At 45.4% G+C, this 22,286-nt stretch overlaps 2 protein-coding genes across 2 annotated transcripts; one reads left to right on the top strand and one right to left on the bottom strand.

The window, feature by feature from the left end:
• The first annotated feature begins 9,867 nt into the window (after window positions 1–9,867).
• Window positions 9,868–17,097, top strand: LOC136657508 (matrix Gla protein-like). The gene is made up of 4 exons (XM_066634418.1): window positions 9,868–9,974; window positions 11,652–11,675; window positions 14,770–14,842; window positions 16,435–17,097. Exons 1-4 carry the CDS (start codon window positions 9,908–9,910, stop codon window positions 16,562–16,564), a joined length of 294 nt encoding a protein of 97 aa, XP_066490515.1. The 5' UTR covers window positions 9,868–9,907; the 3' UTR covers window positions 16,565–17,097.
• A 3,278-nt stretch (window positions 17,098–20,375) lies between these two features.
• C7H12orf60 (chromosome 7 C12orf60 homolog) lies at window positions 20,376–21,158 on the bottom strand. Its single transcript, XM_066634482.1, has one exon. The coding sequence runs from the start codon at window positions 21,156–21,158 to the stop codon at window positions 20,376–20,378; it is 783 nt and encodes a 260-aa protein (XP_066490579.1).
• Window positions 21,159–22,286: the final 1,128 nt, after the last annotated feature.

The following is a 22,286-nucleotide window of genomic DNA, read 5'->3' as shown; positions in this document are numbered from 1 at the left end:
CTAAACAACCCCAAAAAGTATATAAGGATAAGCTCCTAGCCCCATTGGAGTCAATGGGGCTTACTCCCAGGAAAGTGTGGATAGGCCTGTCAGTGTGCAAAGCTGGAGCTGAAACTGAGTTGGATCACAGAGCAGGGCCTCTGAGAAAAATTTTTATCAGGGAGTTATAAAGTTTCTTTTGGGTCCCTTTACAAATGGGAAGGGGTGAAACAGAGCAGGGGGGATGGTGACAGGGTGAGCAGAATGGGGACAGAGAGGGGAAAAACAAGGTAGGGAGGGTGGAGACAGCTGGAAAAGTCTTTGGCACCCAGGTCTACCCACCCACGTGGCGTTGGCAGCTAGATTCAATAATACGGAAAACCAAACACATTCCCAAGTCCCTCTCAAATTTTTTGAATATAGAAAATCATTGCAGGAAATTAGCATTGTTGCATTTAGCCTGACACTAGAATGTAAAGTGTCCTGGGTGTACTGATATTCAGTAGTCCTGCAGCTGCATCCCTGAGCTCCCATACACTCCTTCATGGTAAGCGGTTGCATGAGCCAAAGAGTTACTGTAGCAGGCTTGCTTCCTCTCAGATTAGATACAGTGTTAAGGGCAGCACATATGGCTTGTAGCAGTAGCTGAGGCCACACACGTGTGGTAGTGCCCCAAGCATTCCGTGTGGGCAACAAGTATGAGTGAGATAGGAAAATGTAAGATGCCAGGAAATTTCTGGGCCCCCTCCTTTGGCTCCTGGGCCCCCTTTTGAGGCTGTACCCAGGTACAAATTACCCCCCCCCCATAGACCCTGTCACAGAGCTCCAGCACCGAGCTGTATCACTGCTGAATCACATTGCTGAATGATTTGAAAGATTGCTAGTAACATGTTCTTTGTACATAAACCCAGTTTTATTTGAGAACCTGCATTGTGTCTAATCCAGTCTTGCCCTTAATTCTGTTGGGGCACCAAGTTACCAGGAGTGTCCTCAATCCCTCAAGGCCGTTTGCAGAGTGAGGTCCCAGCAAGCTATGAACTGGTGGCAGTGGAAGAATGACTGGATGGGTCAGCATCAGGTGCCTAGGGTCCTGGACCAGGAACCCTTTGAGGGCACCACAGTGTGGCAGGGGAAGGAGGGAAGAGCATTGTGACACGCACATACAAGCCGAAGTGGGAGACAGCTGCCCACAGTGAAAAAGAAATGGCTAGGGAAAGACACCTCTGGGGAAAAGAGAGACCCCTGGAGGAAGATACTGTGAGATAAAGGGAGATACATAGATGAATGATATAGAGACAGGTGGAAGGAAAGAGATAGAAGAAGAACATGGGTGGCACTGAGGACATGAGAGCATCAGTGATAGATGAATGATATAGAGACAGATGGAGGGGAAGAGACAGGGATACACGGGATAGAAGAAGGAGATGAGTGACATTCAGGACATCACTGAGAGCATCAGTGATAGATGGGGGAAAGAGATTATTTTACTGTGGCTGGGTGGGTGCACTGGAATTTACCAGCCACAGGACCGACTACGGACCTCTTCTAATAATCTATTATAACAAAGTTAAGCAAGCTTCTCTATTTTAAACCCTTCACTCATTTTTTCTTAAAATAAGGAACGGGCAGCCCAATCCTGAGCTGTCCAGCATGCGGGGCTGCAGTGGCACCAAAAATGGCTGCAGTTGCATCCAGCACACCCCAGACAGCTGCTGCTGCCTCCTCAGGAGAAGGGGACTTTCGTCCCCTTCCCCCGGGTAAAACGAGTAACTCCACAATGGGGCTACTCGATTCTATGACGACCTAAGGGTCAGCATAGAGCCTCCGTGTCGGGCGAACAGCCCCACACTGAAGCTCAGGATCCAGTGGAGCAAAGCTCCACCAGTCTCGCCTCCTCCCACCCTGCCCTGGAACGCCCCCGCTTCTTTCCATGCCCCCACCTACCTCTCTGCTCCCCAGCAGTCTGCGCGACTGCCGAGCAGTGGAGCTCCCAGACCTGCAAATGTGCCTTATGCACTCTTTAGGATTTGCCCTAAGCCAGCTAACAATCAATCAAAATTTAACACAATAAAACATAACAATAAATGCAATCAATATTTAAAAAATCAAAGGTAATGTAACAACAAACGTAACAAGAATAATGTTCAGAGAGCAAAAAACAATCCAGATTTAAAAAGGTTTGAGCTCCTGCATGAAGACTGACAGGGAAGACTCAATTCAACAGAGAGAGAGAGCCTTCCATGGTTGTGGCGCAGTTATAGAGAAGGCCCTTCTTGTGGCTCGGGGGTGTCCCTTCTCATAGGGAAGAGGGAAATTCCAGAAATACCCCTGGTACAGAATTGTAAGGGACTTTACAACCAGCACTTTGAATTGTGCTCAGAAACAAATTGGCAGCCAATTCAGACAGAGGAGAAGCAATCCAAAAGAGCCACACTGCCCGGCCAACAGCACCACATGGGCTGCCCCATTCTGCACTAATTGCTGTTTCCAAACCAACTTCAAAGGCGGGCCAACATAGAGTGTGTTACAGCAATCAAGTCTTGATGTTGTCAATGTCTGGCCCACTGACATCAGGTCTGAATGACTCAGGAAAGGTTGCAGCAGGCACACTAACCAAAGGTCTCTCTGGCCACCACCTGAGCATCCAGGATGACTCCAGAAATACTCCCAAGCTTCAGGCCTGTTCCTGCAGAAGGAGTGCCACCCTATTCAGCTAACCAAGAAGACCTCTGCTTTGCCTGGATTTAAGCACATGATCACAGTTGCTTTGGAGCAAAACTGCATCCTTTGCAAGAGATCTTACTCTTTGAGTCCTCCAGAGTCTGTAACAAAGCAGAAGAAGGCCTGTCTCATTGAATCAGCAGCATTTTGAATTTACTTGCAAATATCCAATATTCAATGTTTTAGAGTACCTTTGAGGACCTACAAATAGCAGGTTAAGAAGGACTTTCTAAATATCCACCAGTAGCTGGTACGACTGTTTACTATTCCAAGAACGCCTTTATGTAGACTTTGTGACTGTCGGCATAGCCTGGAATGTTCCAGAAACTCAAGGCCCTTGACTTTCAATGGATAGAGCTATACTGTGCAAAGTTATGGCCCTGCTACCAAACCACAAATATTTGGAAGCGTCCAAGTGAGCATAGCCTAAGAAGCTTCCCTTTGCTTCCATTTCACCCTAAATCAAGCAGAGACATTAGCCCTCCCCCCAGAAAAAATAATGCACAGGCCACCCATGGATGCACTCGTTCACCTCCACATAGCATACCCATGTAGCACATGTATCAGTGCCACAGGAACAGGCACAACACCAAAGCTGGTGCCAGTCTTAAGTGAATGTGTAAATAGATTCTCAGCCCACTGCTGACCACTGACACTTGGATTTCTTCCTTTAAATGTGGTGATAAACACACAGCAGCCTTTTACATTGATGAAACTATGTGCTGTGTCAACTCTTTAGGCCTCCAGCCTTCCGTAGGTCCCTTTGCAAATAACTGAACCTACAGAAGTGACACGGACAGAGGCAAACCACCCAGGGATGTGTGTTTTAAAATTGTTAATGTACTCTGATGAGACACATAATAAAGCTATTGGCTGCATATGATAGAAATGCTGGTGTGACACAACAGGCCTTTGAAAGTCCCACATTTATTAATGGGTGGGGAGCACAGAACCCTCTGTACAGAGAAAACTGCCTTAGATCAAACCAGAGCATACATCTTGCTCAGAATTGTTGGCACTGACTGGCAAAGACACTGATTGGCAAAGGGGTTTCTGACAGGGGTCTTTCCCAGACTTTCTTTCCCAGACTTACCTGGAGATCAGGTCACCAGGAGCTGAACCTGCAGCTACTGCAGCCTTCCCAAGGCACAGTTCTTCATTGACCAGCAGGACTTGAAAGCCTGAGAGCCCAATCCTATGCATGACTACTCAGAAGTAAGTCACATTGCAGTCAATTGAACTTACTCCCAGGTAAGTGTGGATAGGGTTGCAGCCCAAGTGCTGCAGCTTCCATTAAAAAAGAACAGGACAGAAAAGCTCATATTTCTAGCAAAGTTGTTTTCATGAAAAATAGGCAGGCAGTTCACTCTACTGCTATTGCTATGCTTGCGAATTACTACTAGTAGTAGTGCAAGGTAGTCTAAGAATGTGGCAATGACTAGGAAGTTTACAATCTATGCCAATCTTGAGTGTAGAGTGCTGGTAGCATTTTCTTCTGAATTCCAGCAAAAGCTAAAATGAGAACTAAAGTTCAGGGCAGAAGTTGCAAAAATCTTTGGTGAATTGCAGCTGGTTGGGTCACTTGAAGCAGGTGCTGATGGTGTCACTGGTGTGGCCTCCGAAAAGCCTGTGGGTTACATGGCGTGCTGTGCTAGCATGCACTGGAGACTTTGGGCAAAGACCTTCACTGCACTTCCCATGCCTGCCCCAGAAGGTGCATTGCGTATCACCACTGTCGCCAGTACTGAGGGTACAGGGAGTATCAAAGTCATGTGGACTTTCCGATGGACATGGATCCTTCATCCAATCTGGCTGATCCCTGATGGCATGGATTCAGACTTTCTACAGGCCTCCAGAGATTTAGCCAGGAGCCAAGGAGCTGCAGGGAGGAGTTGACCTCTTGACGTATATGCAATGCTTTTAAGCTTATGCTGGGGATGAGATCTACTCCAATGATATCACATGATCCTGAATCCATTGTACAGACAGGAGTATTCGGTGCCATTGTGAAAGCTGTCATCTGCAGAGTGGTCATCAGGCCCTCCCTAACTCCACCATCTTGAGGAATAGTTCCATAAATAATGAAAGTCTGACTCATGTGTTTAGGCTGTACCCTTTATGGATGCCCAGTATAATGGAGGAATGTCTGCCTGAACTTGTTTTGGGCAAAATCCTTCATAAATTCTGGAAAGTGTATAGAAATCCAGCCTAAAATTTGGATCCCCAGACTTTCTTTAGCAGGGGTCACGTACAGGGGACTGTTGGGTAACAACAATGGTCCAGGCAGGGCGAGGCTAGATATTTCTGGCAAAGGCAAGGTTTTGCTTTAAAAAATGTAGTGTGAGGAAAGAGAGAGAGGTTGGATGGTGTGTGTGACCTAGTAACTAGAAATAGGAAGGCTGACTGAGCAGTGGGCCAAATGGCAGGGAGACAGAATACAAAGTGGGCTGACAGAAGATGAGTCCAAGGAACAGATGAGCTTGGAGACAGCACCAGGGACAGGGAAGGCTTCAGGGGCCAGGATGAAAATATATTGAAACATTAATCATAATTTGGAGCGCGTGTCTCAGAGAGCCAGAGTGAGGGGGGCTGTGCAGAATGTCAAAATGGTTTTTTTTAAAGTCCCTCTCCCCCTGAATATTCTTCATACATACTGTAACATGTTAGCAGCCAGGAATGCTGGCCAGCGAATGCTGTTGTTAACCAATAAGCCAGGAAGCTAGTTAATGGTTCTTAACAACTCCTTCATGCTTCAGAACTGGAGTGCTCAAGATCCTGGACATGTACTTGAAAGGGTAGAGAGTTAAATGATTGTGGACCCAAGCCTAACCAATTTTCCAGTGCTGGTGCAGTTGTGCCAGTGGGGTATGTGCTGCATCCTACAGTGGAGGGGCAGTCACTGGGGTCTTCTCAAGGTATGGGAACAGGTGTTGTCTTACCAAGGGGCTGCATTGTGTCTACACCACAGCTGGAAAGTTGGAGAGGGTTAGGCCCAGAGTTCCCACTTTGTGCACTCAGCGACAAAAACAAAGACAGCATGAGCTGGAGATGCTGGAAGAGACGGAGCCCAAGATAGGATTTGATCTGAGAGAGCAATGGAAGCGAAGAGAAAGAATTGACAGCTAGCAGTGGCAGACATGCTTACGTAGAAGACACGTAAGCTGATGTTGCTTAAAGGTGCCTATGCTACCTAACCTGTGCATTTGTAAGGCACCAGAACAGAAGTCATCAGTAATTTCTCCTCTAAAGGAAGCTGGAACCAGGTAACAGTGTGCCCCTGCTGGAACTTTTCACTGCTCAGGAAAATAGGGCACGAGCATGCACAGATATATTGCAAAATAGAAAAGGCTTGGAGTATTCAGAAAATCATTCTTTGAGGAAGTGTCATAATTTGGTTCCTTCTCTTTTGGCAGTGGAAGTAGTATCTCTGGCCAGAGACGGAGCAGCTGCCAGGAGCTTGTTCCTTCTCCCTCTGCCCCACAAGTGCCAGACAGGACTTGCCTCCCTCCCACTGCCTGAGGGCTGCAGAGTGGCCCAATCAAAAAAACACAAAATGCATTTTTAGCTGTTCTAACGATTTGATTCTTTTAAAAAATTGTTAGTTGCCTTGAGGTATGGGGATGAGGTGGGATATAAATCCCCAAAGAAATAATTTCAAAATCACGTTGGGGATCAAATGTATTGTAAAGAAGCATTCAGGGGCTCTAGACATATTTGCGGTGAGTGTCATACACCAGGGAGACTACTATGCCCTCCTCAGCTTTCTGACTGGGTATAACTGAAGACTCCCTGGCTTCACTTCCCCTTAAAAGGGACTGTTAGTGATTGCCCCAAAGCAATCCCTCCACCTTCTCTTGGGAGCAAGTGGACAGTTCCATCACTGGCTAGTATTAAGTGATTCAGGGTCCGATCCTATGTGACGTGTGCTGGCCCAGCGCTGACACACACTGACACAAATGCGCCGTTTCTCAAAATGACTCAGGACTTGAGTCAAATGACTTGAAAATTTCCATGAGTCGAGTAGCGACAGTATGCACTATGACTCATGAGTTGACTCGAGTTGTGGGGTTGGTGACTTGGGACTTGACTGGAGACTCAGCGCTGTGACTCCAGCACATCCCTGAAAGGTGACATCTGAACCTACAACTCCCTACATGTAAACTGTGTGTTTTACTACTGAGCTACGTATCTGCAGTGTTTACCTTCAAGTCCAGATTGCAGTTCCTGAATGCTAGAACTTATATTAAATATATCAAACTAGTGTGATACCCATGCTTTGCTATGGCATTTATAGCCCAATCCTATGCATGTCTACTCAAAAGTAAAGTCCATTATAGTCAATGGGGCTTACTGCCAGGTAAGACTGGATAGGATTGAAACCTTAACTACTTTAAATCCATTTTGATGCCAATAAACTTTTCTTTGATTGCAATGGACAATTGAAATTTAGCACTACTGCCCCATGTCAGGCGACACCCTGTAATTATTGAAAGTCATGGTTCCATCAATATGTTTGTTTAATAAATTGATATTTTTGTGTATTGAATTGATAAGTAAAGGGTTGACACGTGAGTGAGGTACTCCGTGGAGCTGGTGTAGTTGTCCCCCTCGCTGTTGGACATGACGGAGAACACCTCCCTGTTGTCCAAGTGCCACACAATGAGCTCATACACCCCCCTAGCCATTAGCTGAGTGTCATACACGAGATGAGATAGGAGAGAAACTAGAACAGCAGGTTCCATCTCCTATGATGGGGACAATAGCGTGAGGCACCTCTCCCCACTGACATTTAAATACTCAGTTGCTGTACCAACATAAATTAAGGGACCCTCAGATGTTATTTATAACAGCTACAGTCAAGAGAAAATGCCTCCTGTGATGGAAGCTAGACTGCGCCACAGAACTCTCAAGCTAGTACCCCTACCTAACTCTTCTCTCACTGGAACACATGAAGAACCAGAGCAAGGGCTGGCAATGGCACAAGGTCTCAGGAGAAAGGCTTGTCAAAAATCATGGGGTAGCAGAACTTTGCATTGAGCCAGAAATACACTTCGTTTTACTGTTCAAGTAAACACTAAAATGATTGTTATTTTTCCTATTATTTTATTGTTACTACCCCTTGCCATGCTGACTTACAAAGGGTTAAAAGGGCCAGCCTGGCTTCAGTTGCCTTGTAAGTGACAGGGCTCTCTCAGGCAGTAGCAAAGGGGAAAAAGCCTGCCAAGCCTAAGTAATTGGAAGGGTTCTACAATTCACCCCTAAATTTAAAATTGCCCCTAAAGGGGTTGATGAGGGCAAAATCCTGAATTATGTTTTTAAGCATTCATAGGGTAAGCAAAAACCAAGTCGATATCTCATCAGGCATAAGAGATATTGAGGAAACCTCGAAAACACATTTTACCTCTTTTCACCCCCTATGGGGTTGAATTTCTACAAGATCCCTTCTTAGTGAGTCCTTATGTCATGGAAGGAATATATTCCCAAAATTTAAAGTGCAGGACCTGGGTGTTGATGAATGAGTTAGGACATTCATTTTTATATATATAGATGAGACCTGGAGCATTGAGTGTTCTGAGGATAATCCATGGGCTATACAAAAGGTCCATCCATGTTTGTGTGGGTGCGTCTGCACCGCAACTACTATATAAGCACCATGCAATGGGAAGGGTTTACAGCCTTGGTGGTGTTGCGATGCTTCCCACTGGAAGTTGGATTGGCTTTTGACATGATTTTCCCGGAGCCAGTTAAATCCCGCTCTTCAGGAAATGGATATCATCTGTGAAGAAAATGATATATTTTCTCAGCTTTTTAAAAACCAAGCTTGATGATGAATATAAAATGCTAAAATGAAGACGGAAAGAGGCAATTGTAACCCTAAAGAAGAAATGCTGACAGCCCAATCCTACCCCCCTGCCACCCCATAGCATGCAGTCGTGCCAATGGAGCACCTGCTGTATGCTAAGGTGGGAGCGGTGACCAGATGGCCAGTGAGAGGTAAGTAAGGATGAAAGTTTCCTTCCCCCAAAGAGCCGATGGTGGCCACCCTGTTGCGCACAGGATCCTGCGGCAGCTGTTTTGGCGCTGTGGTGGTCCCGGCACAATGGGCAGCTCAGGATTGGACTGCCCAGCTGCTTCCACATAGCAGGGGCATGCTTACAGTGAGGCCTCAGTCACCCATGTCAATTGTGTGAAGCAGTTCCCTGTATGTTTGAGGCAACTTTCACTATTCCAGTATTGGGTGACTAAATCAGCTGGCTGGAGAAGTCAGATGTCTCACCTGATGTGTGTGTTATGAATTTTTCAGCATCATCATTGGAATGTAGTGTACATGCTTGAACAGTATAACCAATGCATTGCACACTGTGGTACTGAGTGGTTCGGCTTAGTCCCACATCACCATTTCACACACTGCCGCATGTGAGAGTGCAGGGTGGTATATGAATGGTTTCTCTATGGTCACCTCTGTCAAGCCAAGGGAGGAGGATTAGATAGTAGCAGAGCAAGATGGCATGACACTTAGAGGGATTACTTCCACACTCTCTTCCCTACGTGGCCCCTACCTTCTTATCACTTGGGAGGAATCACAATTTTCAAAATAAAAAGTGGACCCATCCTGTCTTCCTTTTCACAGTTGGTATTGGCATGATGAACCTGCTGCCAAAACTACCCAGGAAGTGGTTTCACACAAACAGCTGTTTGACATGTGTTTCAGATAGCTGTGGTCATCCGTGCCACTGCATCTATGGTCTTGCATTTATCATAATTGTAGGAGCGACAAACGACTGAACCGTGAGTCATTGTATATCTTATAGTTGCCAGTCTCACTTTGGGCCTTTCACTGGCTTCTCTCTTTCCAGCTGGAAATGTTTTTTTCCCTCCTCAAGATATTTCTTGTCCAACTGCTTCTTCTCTTTTTTTTTGAAAGAAGTTTCCTTGAAGTCACTTGGAAATGCCACGAGCCTTTGGCCCAAGGAAATGTGCAAAAGGGTGGCCCGAACCAGATGTTGTTTGACCCAGATGGAAAATTTTGGAATTGAACCAGGACATATGAATGACACAGTGCCAGGGGTTTGCTGGCCAAAGGCCTGCTCTAGTTAGACAGTTACAGAATATAAGCTGTTGCTGGAAGAAATAACTCTTGAGAAAGCCACTGAATTCTTCAAGAGAAGCTCAAGCGGTAGAAAGAACTTTCCGCAAGCCGGAGAAGATGAGAAGTATTTTGATGCTGTTCTTAATTACTCTGGTTCTGACAGCCCCCTGCTGTTGTGAAGGAGGTAAGAGAATACAACATGTATACAATCTCTCCCCGTGAGTTCTCATAAACATTCAGAACCAACTGGGTAGGGAGTGGGCTGAGAGGAGGACAATCCTTTCATTTTAGGAACAGAATCACTTGACTCAAAGCTGGGTCAAAACTACCAGTGCAGCTGCCACCAGGGTCTATGTAGTGGATGTCTTACTTTTCTGATGTAGCACCTATGGGGTTCAGAATAATTTTAACCACCGCAACAAAAGCAAGTATCAAGGCAAAGACTCTGGCATGATTTTGATTTTTGGTGGTGACCATGCTATTAGGATAATGTGTGAAGGTGATGTCAAATGAAGGTTGGCAAGAGATACAGCTACATTAGTGACGGGACCTTTGCGTCCTGGACAACAAAGGCATCCCAGTTATGGGCATTTACATCCATTCTTTTTGTGTCCCAGACATAGGTGTCCCAATATATGTATATTTACAATAGATGTACTTTTTTATTTTTCAAACACAAAGGTTTGGGTTTAAGCCTTAGGGCTGGGTTAAGAGGTTTAGGATATATAACATGAAGTTTGTTTCCCAGTTGTAGTTTGTTTTCCAGTTATAGTGGGATGCAATTATTCAGGACACCCCCCCCCCCCAAAAAAAAAAAACAAAAACAAAAACAAAACAAAAACAGATGCAAATGTCCAGGGCGGCCAATTTGACCAGGACACAATTGTCCAGGATGCAAATACCCTAGTGGCAAGGGGGCTGGGAACTCTCTGTTTAAAATTCCTAGTAGCCTTCACTAGCTATTACTTCCACAGTTCTCTGGGATGAGGGAATGTCTGTTAAACCAGTTTCAATCAGTATAATGTAGACTCGCCAGAAAGTTAAGTACCTCTGTAGACTTTATTTAAAGATAAGTGAATATTAAACTTGAGGGGGAGCACATGGACAGCGAGGGTAGGAGTATGTTTCTCTCTCTGAAAATAATCCCTGAATCAGACAGAAAGAAGTCTGAGCCAAGGGGTGGCTTCCTCCCTTTAAATAACTATCTGAACAATTTGTCTGAATAAAAACATTGGGTGACCAGCAGTGCCATCCAAATTTAGCTAGTCCAGTTTCTCTCATGACAGAGAATTTCTTAAACCTCCAATCCGAGACAAATTATCTAACTTTAACCCCCCCTCTCCATGTTTAACCTCCCCCCTACTCCCCATGTAGGAGTCCACATCCATGCTCCTTAAGCCGCTTCTGACTATTCGCATAGAGAATGCTGAAGAAAACAATACAGCAGGATGTGGAGAAGGTTGTGGGTGTTTTGTCCAGACACACAGTGAAGACAGATTTTCCCCCTTCCCATTTGTGCGCATAACTGACACCAGTCCTAAGATGGAGGGGGCAGAAGCAAGGGTGTGACAGAGTCATCGTTTAACGAAAGGAGCTGTTTTCCAGAGAGTGTCAATTCCAGAAAAGATGCCAACAGTACATTGTGACTTCTGGTTCTGTGCCACAGGTTTAGCTAAGCCACCAGACATTTCAAATGGTAGTTGAAAGAGAGGAAGATGATATTTAGCTCAAACTTGTCTATAGTATGATAGTGTCAGCAATGGCAGGAACATATGCAGTAAAGATAGAGGGAAATGAATGGGGGGCGGGCGGGTGGGGGAGATAGTCCACTGGTCTTATAGTGGTCTTGTTTGTTTTTCAGATACAACCAGGCCCTTGGATGATGGTGAGTGCAGGCTGGTGGTGTCCATATGTCTCCTCAGTATTCTTTATTGTTTGCAATAGCCAATCTGAACTAACTTTTAAAGACCTCCCCCAGGTCATTCATTCCTTTTGTGAATGATTTTATTCTTCCTCCATGTCTTTTTCCCCTCCTAGATTTCCCCATAGTCCTGTAAGCGCTGTTTGACATCCTTGTAGGGTTGCCACTTATTTTTATAGCAGGGCACCTGAGCTTTTAACTAGCTCATGACAGGCAGAGATCCAAAAGGTGCAGCTTGTTCCAATAAGGACAAGGGAGCTACAACAAGAGAACTATGATGAGGAGGGCACCTTTGTCTGTTGAATTTCTAGAACTATTAAATGCACAGAAGAGATGCTGCAAAAAGGATTCCTGAGTCTAGATTCTAGGGGGTGATCATGAAGCTTATACTGTACGTTGTCATAAGAAGCATATATTTGGGTTATAGAAGGCCACACTTTTTTTCTTCTGAGTATGTTAGGAACAGAATTTAGGGCTTTGACTTTCTGCCTCCCTGCTTCTGGTTTGCTAGAAGGTCCATTAGGGAAAAAAAATCTCTTCTGGCACTTTTGAATCTCTCTGGCCTCACACGTGGAAGCAGATTATGAAGAATAATATTGCTATTGAGGCTCATTTTGGAAAATGGAGAAAGTTTATAAGGAAGCCTGTGATTTCTGGCAAGGGTGTGTGTGTGTGTGTGTGTGTGTGTGTGTGTGTGTGTGTAACATTTACATGTTATAAGAGCCCTGGCATGAGCTCAATTTACCAATCAGTCCCCCAGTGAATAAGCCCCCTGTTAACTCCACAACTGGGCACTCTCTTGCTAGTCAGTCTGGGAAAAGGCAAGGAAAGAAACTTCCAGGGGGGGGGGGAGCGCCTGCAGCAAAAATCTTGGGGCACCTTAAAGACTAACAGATTTATTGTGGCATCAGCTTTGGTGGACCACAGCCCACTTCATGAGATGCGGCTTGATGAAGTGGGCTCTAGGCCACCAAAACATATGCCACAATAAATCTGTTTGGTTTTCAGTTACCACCAGTCTCTTTGTTGTTTTAGGAAAGAAACAGCTCTTCATGGGTAGCAGAAAGACTGATTTATGGAATTTGAGCAGGAGAACTTCCTAGGGAACTGGTCAGTGCTGTATGGAGCACAGAAGTAATGCAATTCCATCCAAGGGATTTGCTTAAAGGAAGGGAGGTGGAAGGGATTGGTGATTGATAAATGAGTCTGCGTGATGCAGTCAGGGGGTCCCAGTAGTGTGGGGAACATGAGGCAAAGTTGTTCAGTCAAGATGAAACTGCAATGCCTCTAAAAGGAGAAGTCTTGTAGGAAGGGACTTGGCAGCTGCAACTTTTTCTGCCACTGTAGTCTGGCCTGAAATGAATTTGCTTCCAAAAGTTATCCTCAGCAAATGTTGATGTTGAATAATCTCCAGCAGCCTTCTGAGAGTTTGAATATTCTCTGAATGTTGGGTATCTGTACTGGACACTGTAACATTTGATTGCAGTATTCCATATGCACTGAAACATCATGATACTTGACTTAATAGATACTTGACAGATACGTGAAAAAAAGACATGGGCAGCCCAATCCAACCTAAGATCTAGTATGGCTATGCAATGGTGCCAACTTGGCTTTTGCTGTATCCCATGGGGGATTTTTGGCTGCTGGAGGTTTGTCCCCTTGTTCTGGGGTAAGCCCCAGCATCTGAAACAGGTCAACTTGGATCTGTGCCAGTGATATCACTGGCACAAGTACACATTGATCCATGCAGGCGAATCAGGCCCAGGAAGGGGGAGGTTGATCTGCCAGCACACATGGAAAGGCTCCAGCCTTCCTGATGGTGCACTAGTTCCCTGAACTGCTACAGAGCACTTCAAGGGTGCAATCCTAACCCCTTATGTCAGTGCTTTCCAGCACATGTGCCAATGGGACATGTGCTGCATTCTGCAGTTGGGTGTCACTCACAGAGGCCTCCTCAAAGTAAGGGGATGTTTGTTCCCTTACCTCACAGCTGCATTGCCTTTATGTCAGTGCTGGAAAGCACTGACATAAGGGGTTAGGATTGCACCCTAAAAAACTTTTGTGGAAGGCATCACCGGCATAACATGCATTCTGCTGGCATATGGTTAGGATTTGGCCACTAGTATTTGATAGAATTGGAAGCTGATATTCAATGGTCTATCACAGTGGTTTTCATTCAGACTCTCTATCTTCAGGGAACACTTTTCTCACACATGACCTTCAAGTGTGCCACCAAATACCTGTGCAGTGTGGAGGATTCTGGACAATATTATAGGGAGCATCACCCAACATTCCCTTATGTTTGTGCATTGTGAAGAAGATCATTTGACAGCAAAATCCAGCCTCTGGCACTAATTGCTGATAGAAAATGTAGACCTTAAGGCTAGACAAGCTGAAGTGGGGAAGGAGTTCGGTTCATGCAAGTATGGAGTTTTGTTGATGGTGTTGGGAATTGATAGACAAAGGTGAGTATGAAGAGACAGTAGGTGATCGCCCTTGAACTCTCACTAAAAATGTTTACCAATGGCCGTAGTTACAATCTGAGGAGCCCCAAACTATACAAAATGATTGTTCTGGTGAATGGCAGCAAGCTTACAAGTACTGAGGTATTGTAGGACGATATGAGTTTTTCCAGGAAACATTCAACTTCATTTTCCAGAGCATGGTCTGAGGGTACTTGTACCTTGCTGAAGCTAGTCTGGTCAGTACCTGGTTGAGTGGCTGTCTGGGAACCCAGGGTGCATTGCCTTGAGTTCTAGGATGGAGAACAGGCTGGATATACATTTTCAAAACTGAGGAATCTCCCATTCATAAGTTGCTGGCTGACTGATGAAGAAGGTGATGTGCCTGGGTGAATACTTGGACTGGGACAGGCAGTGCCTTAAATGGAGTCCTGGGACTGACTGCAACATTCTGCCAATCAGCAGCTGCTACATCCCATCAACCACTGATTGTGTCTGAGACACAAGAGATTATAGCTCCAGAGACTCTTCAGGCCTTGGTGTGAAGACATTTCTGTATACGTATCTTATAACCTGTTCTGTATTCACCATAGGGGTGAAGATAACACGGGAAAGTGCCAACGCCTTTATGAGAAGGCAGAAGAGATCCTATCCATATTATGAAAGGTAAGAGACTCCTGGGTTTAGGGTTGATATCCATAACGTCTAGTTGGGAGGAGGGTAAGGCATAGATGGTGGAAAACATGGAGATGTTTGCCTGTGTAACTTCACTGACAGAAGAAAAAAGGCAGGAAATATTTATTGGAAATGCGCAAATTTCTCTTCCTTAAGGCCCAGATGGAATGATGCCCCCAGCTGAGGATGATTTCAGTGTTGTACTCCTTATGCAAAGCCCCTCAGGAAATGCTTATCAGAAGTGACATCCTATGCTGCGGGTGTGACATTTAAAAATCCCTTACCATACACGTTGGCCCAAACGCATGGCTTCTTCACATCACGTAAGAAGGCTGTAGGGATCTGTTGCAACAGCACGGAGATGCTGCACATGTTTGGGCTGACATGTGTGGTGAGGGCCTTTTAAAAATTATGGCCATCACACAAGCGTCAGGATGGGCAAGGAAGGACTTTGTTGGTGGTGTCCCTGTGGGGACCGCAATATTTAAGTATGTCTTGAAGGGAATGTCTTGAAGGGAACATAGCGGAAATGGAAAAGGTGCAAAAGAGAGCGACTAAGATGATTACGGGGCTGGGGCACCTTCCTTATGAGGAAAGGCTACGGCGTTTGGGCCTCTTCAGCCTAGAAAAGAGACGCTTGAGGGGGGACATGATTGAGACATACAAAATTATGCAGGGGATGGACAGAGTGGATAGGGAGATGCTCTTTACACTCTCACATAATACCAGAACCAGGGGACATCCACTAAAATTGAGTGTTGGGCAGGTTAGGACAGACAAAAGAAAATATTTCTTTACTCAGCGTGTGGTCGGTCTGTGGAACTCCTTGCCACAGGATGTGGTGCTGGCGTCTAGCCTAGACGCCTTTAAAAGGGGATTGGACAAGTTTCTGGAGGAAAAATCCATTATGGGGTACAAGCCATGATGTGTATGCGCAACCTCCTGATTTTAGGAATGGGTTAAGTCAGAATGCCAGATGTAGGGGAGGGCACCAGGATGAGGTCTCTTGTTATCTGGTGTGCTCCCTGGGGCATTTGGTGGGCCGCTGTGAGATACAGGAAGCTGGACTAGATGGGCCTATGGCCTGATCCAGTGGGGCTGTTCTTATGTTCTTATGTTCTTATGTAAGGGCTGACTACATGTTAGCACGCTAATGTGATAAAGACCTGGCAGCAGGAGCGTAGCTACGGGGGGAAGGTAAGTATTGAAGCCGCTGCAACGTGCCATGTAAGATGCCCCTCCCACTCATGACTGTGTTGCTGTCCCTGCCCAGGATGACTCAGACGGCAAGTGGGAGTGGCTGCTCACACAGCTTGTTACAGCGCCTGCAAAGCTTACTGCCACCAATTTTCCTCCCAAGCTGACTGATAGACAGTCAGTTAACAGTGGCAGCAGATGCCCTCAATAACCCCTTTAAAACAGCGAAATGGACAGAAGTGCTTTGTACTGAACCTGGTTCTTGGTCCACTCCAAAAGTTGGATTCTGAATGCTCCGCTGACTGAACCAAGTGGGGGGCCTGGGAAAAGCCACAGTGGCCTAGCAAGCTCCCCCAATGTGACCTCTTCCTCTTTCTGCACTCCAGGTACTACGAAATGTTCAAGACCCCACTGGAGATGAAGCAGGAGCGCTGCGAACACTACGCTCCCTGTGATTATTACGCCGAGCGTGTTGGATTTCACACAGCATATGCCTATTACTTTGGACATGCCTGAAGGTGGACATTTCCTGGCCTCACCTGGCTGGGGCACCTGTTGGGGCAAACATTTAAAAGGGGTGGGGCAAAGAGGGCAGGGAGCAAAACGCCAAACTAAATCAGACGTGTTGCTCTGCTTCATGAGGAATTAGCTAACAGAAATATTCACATCATTTGTCCACTTTCTAGTAAGGAAAGGGAGAAGCATTTAGAGCTGACCCTTATCCTGGGGTTGCTTTTGCCAGTAATTAGTTCTATAACCTCCACCATTTGCTGGAAGATGCTTACTTGGTATGCCCTGGGAAAGCAGAATGGGGTGGGGGGGGACACAAGGAGGGATGGAATGGTCAGGGCAAGAGTCTGTGAAGGTGAATGGAAGCTGATGATCACTTCCAAGGCTCTCTTTCCTTGTAGGCACCCTAAACAGAACCAATAATCTGTACTAGTTTGATTCTAAATTTTCTAATGGTTCATCAGACTGGAGATTGTGGAAAGCGGAGCATCATTTTTTCTGAAAGCAACTCAAATATTACCCTTTGTGCTAATTGTTCACTGCCCTTTGCAGCTGACTGGCTGCTGCTTTGGTACTATTAAAGAAAAACAAAACACAGCTTTCTTCCTTCTAGAAACAGTAAGGGCCATGGGGGGGGCCATTTTCCTTTGTCACCTCATCAAACCTGACAGGTTACATGAAGACTTCATTCCTTCTAGGATAAAAGCTATTTTTTTTTTAAAACAGGTGCTGAAACAGCAGCTTATTGGGCTGCAGACAGATTTTAAAAAAAACATACCAGGGAGAGAAGGGATGCTGGGGGGGGGAGGGGGAAACTGTGAGCGTGGGGAACTTTTTCACTCCCTTTGTGCTTAAAAATAAGCAAGGGAGGGGGGCAAACTCTCCCTCCATTTCAGGTCAGCACTGGTACCCAGTACATAAATGTACGAACTGAATCAGGTCAGAAACTCAAAATCTTTGCTTTGTTATGCTTCTTTAGAACTTCTGAAAAGCAGGAGCTCATCCTTCCTGCTACCCCAATTCTAGAGCAGGGGTCTCAAACATAAGGCCCAGGGGCCGGATGTGGCCTGCGGAAGCTTTTTATCAGGCCCTCGGGCTCTCAGCTGCTTAGCAGTGCTGAGGTGGCACTGCGGAAAGGGCAGCCCACATGAAAATTAGGCTCTCCCATGTCTTGAAATATGATCAAGATCTGTGTGTTTTCTGTCAGTTGCAGCTAATGAGTTCCTAAGTGAAAAAAGTGCTTCGTTTTGGTTATGACCTGTTTAATGACATCACTTCCTGCCTAATGGCATCACTTTTGGCCCTCAGCAGGCATCATGAATGCTATTCGGCCCTCGGTATGAAACAAGTTTGACACCCCTGTTCTGGAGCAAGAGAGGAGATGTTCACACCAAACTCAGTGGTCTGTTCTGTGTTCCCACTGTATAAAACCACAAGGGGTGTGAAGCACTAAGCTGCACAAAAGATAATAGAGCTTCTGACTTGCAAACATCCTTCTTGTCATCTGTCGTGACTGGGAGAATTGAGGACAAAACCCAGACTGGGAAGAAGGGTGGGAGTGAAGGAGGAAGAGACGATGAGGGTTTGACTGGCCCTTTGACCCCCTCCCAATAAGCTCAGTGAAGGGGGAAAGCACCAACCCTCTTCCCATCCCAGATGCAAAGAGCTGACTGTTTCACCTTCCTCTGACATGTGGATGTTGACAGGTCATGGAATGGAGTGCACAACTACCAACAGAAGTAATGACAAGGGTCAGCTCCTTAGTGGTGTGTGAAACTATTTGGAGCTGCACAGTTTATTTATTCATTTTTAGCATTTTTACCCTGTTTTCCTCCCTGAGGGGACCCAAAGCAGCTTACCAAAAGAGAGAAAAAGTACAAAAAACTCACAACTAAAACAAATTACATTATAACCCCAAACCCATAAAACATCAAGGCAATCCTAAAACAACAAAACACAATTATAATAGAACACAAGACCAGCAGCAACCACCTTATAAAAGAAGGACCAAGCTGTAAAAGCCACATGAAAAAGACTGAGAACTCCGATGGCTTGTATGGAAAAAAAATATCTTCAGGCCTCACCAGAAAGTTACTAGCACTAACAATATTCCCCCATCTCCATCCATTCTCCCCACTGCAGCCTCCGCTAGTGCCCTCTGCCTTCTGAGGCTGCATTTGGTACCTCTTATCTTACCTGATGTTTTTCAGTACATTTAGTTTATACTGCACTTTTATTTTAAAATATCAAAGTGACTCACAAACGTATATAACAATGCAATAAAATAATGAGAGTGTCTGCTAAGAAAAGCTGCAATTATAAAAATAGCAAGAATTTTCCAAATTCAAATGCAAACAGCAAAGATAAAAATCTGCTTAAGAAACAAAATAAAATGCCTTCTGAAACAGGAATGCTTTAGGCCATCAGCCTAAAGATGCAGAGGGAAGGCTCATCCAGTCCGAAACAAACACCAGTTCAGAACTTCCACTGCCTCTGCAGGATCAGACAATGAGAAATGATAGAGATGGCTATCATCTGTGGGCACTTGCACCCCCCCCCCACTTGCCAGGAGTGCCACCTGCAGCATGCATGGTCCCCACCACTTCTGTTTGAAATGGAAGCAGTGCAGACTGGTCTCCAGCCTGCTCATAAAAAACAGAAGAGACTTGGACCAGGTAGCCTGCAGGCTGTGCTCCTGGTAAGTAAACTAAAGGGGAACAGTGCAGGCTCGAAATAGTCTGCCCCTGCTTACGTGGTCCTTCCAAAGCAACAAGCAGGCAAGGAGAGGTGATCCTGAACATGGCAGACTCCCCCACCTCCTTCTTCCAGCAGGCCATGGATTGAAGCCTTGGCACTACTGTATAATCAAACCAGAAATGGTTGAACTTGATGACTTAGCATTCATGGAGACATCAGAAAATGACAGTGCTTCCAGATGAACTTGGATCTCAGTATGCAACACAAGAGGGCAATATGTTGTGTAGTGTGATAGAGGGGCTAGTTACATGCATCTTTAGCAAAAGATGCAACAGATGATTTGATTAGCTCTGCAATCTACAAAGGGCTTACTCAGGCTTGAATACATCTGGATATAGCTGCATAACATCCTGTACAGCTCAGACAGGGAAATATTATTGCCATTTCATAAGCAGAAAAATCAGGCCACAGTCTCTTTGTGCTGGCCTAAGGAGCGTGGCTACAAGTAGGATGTCAACAATAGAAAGGATATAGGCTGTTTTTTTCTGTAACGACAGTTCTTCAGGTGCTCATCTGTGCAGTAACGGAGTTCTCCGCACACACAGAGCTTTGTTAAGTGTTCTGCCCCCCCCTACCTTGAGTGGGGACTCTCTCTTCAAATGCTACAATCTGAATGACAGGAGAAGCCATCAAAGGAACAGAGGGATTTCACATGCTTCTTGTCCTCAAGGCACACAGTATGTGTGGGGTTTCCCTCCAGTTGACAACAGGGGCAGAACGCTCGACAAAGCATTCTGCGTATGCTACATGTGGCTGTGCAGAGACCATGAAGAACACATAGAAAGGTTATGCTTAGACTTAAAACAGACATATTATAGAAGCTTTTTGCATGGGTGGTCTGGCAGGGCACATTGTTTTCGGCAGATACTTATCTACCTGCACCTTTAAGGAGCACCTAGTTTAGACTTTCTGGTGCAGTGCTCAGGACGTGACATCAAAATGGATGCAGATGGAAATGGAGTTGCTGCAACTGACAGATGCTCTTTCTTCTTTATTTGCACAACTTCCCCTGCCACATAAGCAGAGATGGATGTCCAAGAGCTGAACCTCACCTTCTGACTCACTGAAACTGTTCGACGATCAGCATGACATACTCTTCAGCTGCCTTAACAATGCTTTGGAAGCTTTCAGAAATTGGTTTCAGTACCTTCGCAGCATCTTCCATGTAGTTTGCAGCCAATGCAAGGCTGTTATTCTTATCTGAGTGACCCTGAAGAACTCTCTGCATGAGGGTGGTAAGGGAGACAGCGGTGGTAGCTACTGACTGACCGTGAACCCTCTCTCCAGACAAAGTTGCTGAAGGGGATTTGCTGGTGGTAGGCTCTGGAACTGCCTCGGCAATTTTTCCCTGGTTCATAAGAAGGTCACCTACTCGGAGAGCTACCACAGGACAGTTTGCTAAATTCTGAACGACATACTCCAGTTTTTCAGGGAGATTGCCATGTCTGAATAAGACCGTAGCAATAGGACCACAGACATTTGAAAAAGCTCCCGTATATATACTTGAAATTTCTTTCACGAGCTGCGTTCTTTCCTCTTTGGAGGATGTAGTCAGGTTGATCTTAGAATACAATGGGTCGCTGACATGCTGATGGACATCTTTAGCCTTAGAGTCCACAGTCTCTTGCATTTCGTTCAGAGCACTTATCAGAAGCTGGAGGTTCTCCATGATGCTCAGATTCTCCTTGAGTGCAACACTGGCAAATTCAGTTTTAAGGTACTGGTTGAGTATTCGGAATATGATGTTGCTAGAAGAGACAAAACTGTAGACACAATCATACAGAGTGTGGCTGGCATTGAGCAGCCTCTGCTGATCCTCCTTGGAGCCAAACATGGACAGCATTTCCAAGGGAGTCTTTGCACTGAAATACAAACCAAAAATGCTTAATGGGATGCCATCTGTAAAACTGCAATCTTAGCCATCTCTCTTCTGAAACCTCATTAGCAGCACTTCTGTCCCCGTGAATAAAACTTCTTCGATGCTGAACAGCACACAAAATATTTCTAAGAACTATTTCTATACTAAGAACTGTCGTATACTTGGTCTCACTCCCAGGGTTTTGGGGTGCTCAGAGTTGTTGGTTCTGAACCCTAGAGCCCTCAAAGATCCCTGTTCGGTAGTACTGGCACCACCCTGTAAGAGCCAGTGTCTCAGTCCAGGGATACTGAGACCCTCTAGGCTTAACTATATCCCTTGTAGGCACTGAGCACTTTCTTTACTTAAAGTCTCAGTCCTCAAGTTACTAGTCCACAATGAGGATTTGGTAGCTTGCTGAACGGCTAGGCAGGATTCTGAACCTTTGTCCCCAACAGACAATGAACCAACATGGTAAAAGGATTTTTACTTTATTAATTACATGGGGTTACAAAAAGTTACAAAAGGCAGCAAATGCTAGAGGCATAAAAAATTCTAGGAAACATTATCAGCATAAAACAACAAAGTTAACTGGCTAACTCTATTTTTCCCTACTCTCACCTGGATCAGCTTTCTTTGTAGATCTTTCCTCCAGGTTTCTATAAGGCCACATGGCCCTGGCGGACCAGGCTGCAGGATCTTGCACCCACAACCTTCCCCAACAAAGACAAAGACCAAAGACCCTGTCCTCCGGAAGTGGGGCTAGATGCTAGCCCTCTCAGCTCTCCCCCCCCCCCAGATCTACAGCTGCATTCCATCCTTGATGGGCGTCTTTCTGGCTGCCTAGGTGCTACATTATCACCTTCCATTGAGTTGTAAATTCCTAGCAGCTAGGACTGCAAGCCACTTCTGTGTTACTGTTTTAGCTTGTACATGTTTTACATGTAGCGTTACATGTTACTAGGCCCAAACTGTACATATTCATGACAAAAACCAACAACGTACTCTACTGAAATAACTCCATGTATAAAGTGATCATACTTTAACATGAAATGTATATACACATTTGTTCTGAGAAAAATTCATGGACCATGTGAAATATACACATTTTTTTCA

Source organism: Tiliqua scincoides, chromosome 7, assembly GCF_035046505.1.
Source record: "Tiliqua scincoides isolate rTilSci1 chromosome 7, rTilSci1.hap2, whole genome shotgun sequence".
Taxonomy (NCBI): Eukaryota; Metazoa; Chordata; class Lepidosauria; order Squamata; family Scincidae; genus Tiliqua; species Tiliqua scincoides.
This window is presented reverse-complemented; position numbering and strand designations above follow the sequence as displayed.

Excerpts from the sequence above, each read along its gene's own strand:
- LOC136657508 (XM_066634418.1), top strand. The coding sequence starts at position 9,908 with ATGAGAAGTATTTTGATGCTGTTCTTAATTACTCTGGTTCTGACAGCC. Across the intron at positions 9,975-11,651 it reads CCCCTGCTGTTGTGAAGGAG|ATACAACCAGGCCCTTGGAT; the intron begins GTAAGAGAATAC and ends TTTGTTTTTCAG. Across the intron at positions 14,843-16,434 it reads TCCTATCCATATTATGAAAG|GTACTACGAAATGTTCAAGA; the intron begins GTAAGAGACTCC and ends TCTGCACTCCAG.
- C7H12orf60 (XM_066634482.1), bottom strand. The coding sequence starts at position 21,158 with ATGCTGTCCATGTTTGGCTCCAAGGAGGATCAGCAGAGGCTGCTCAAT.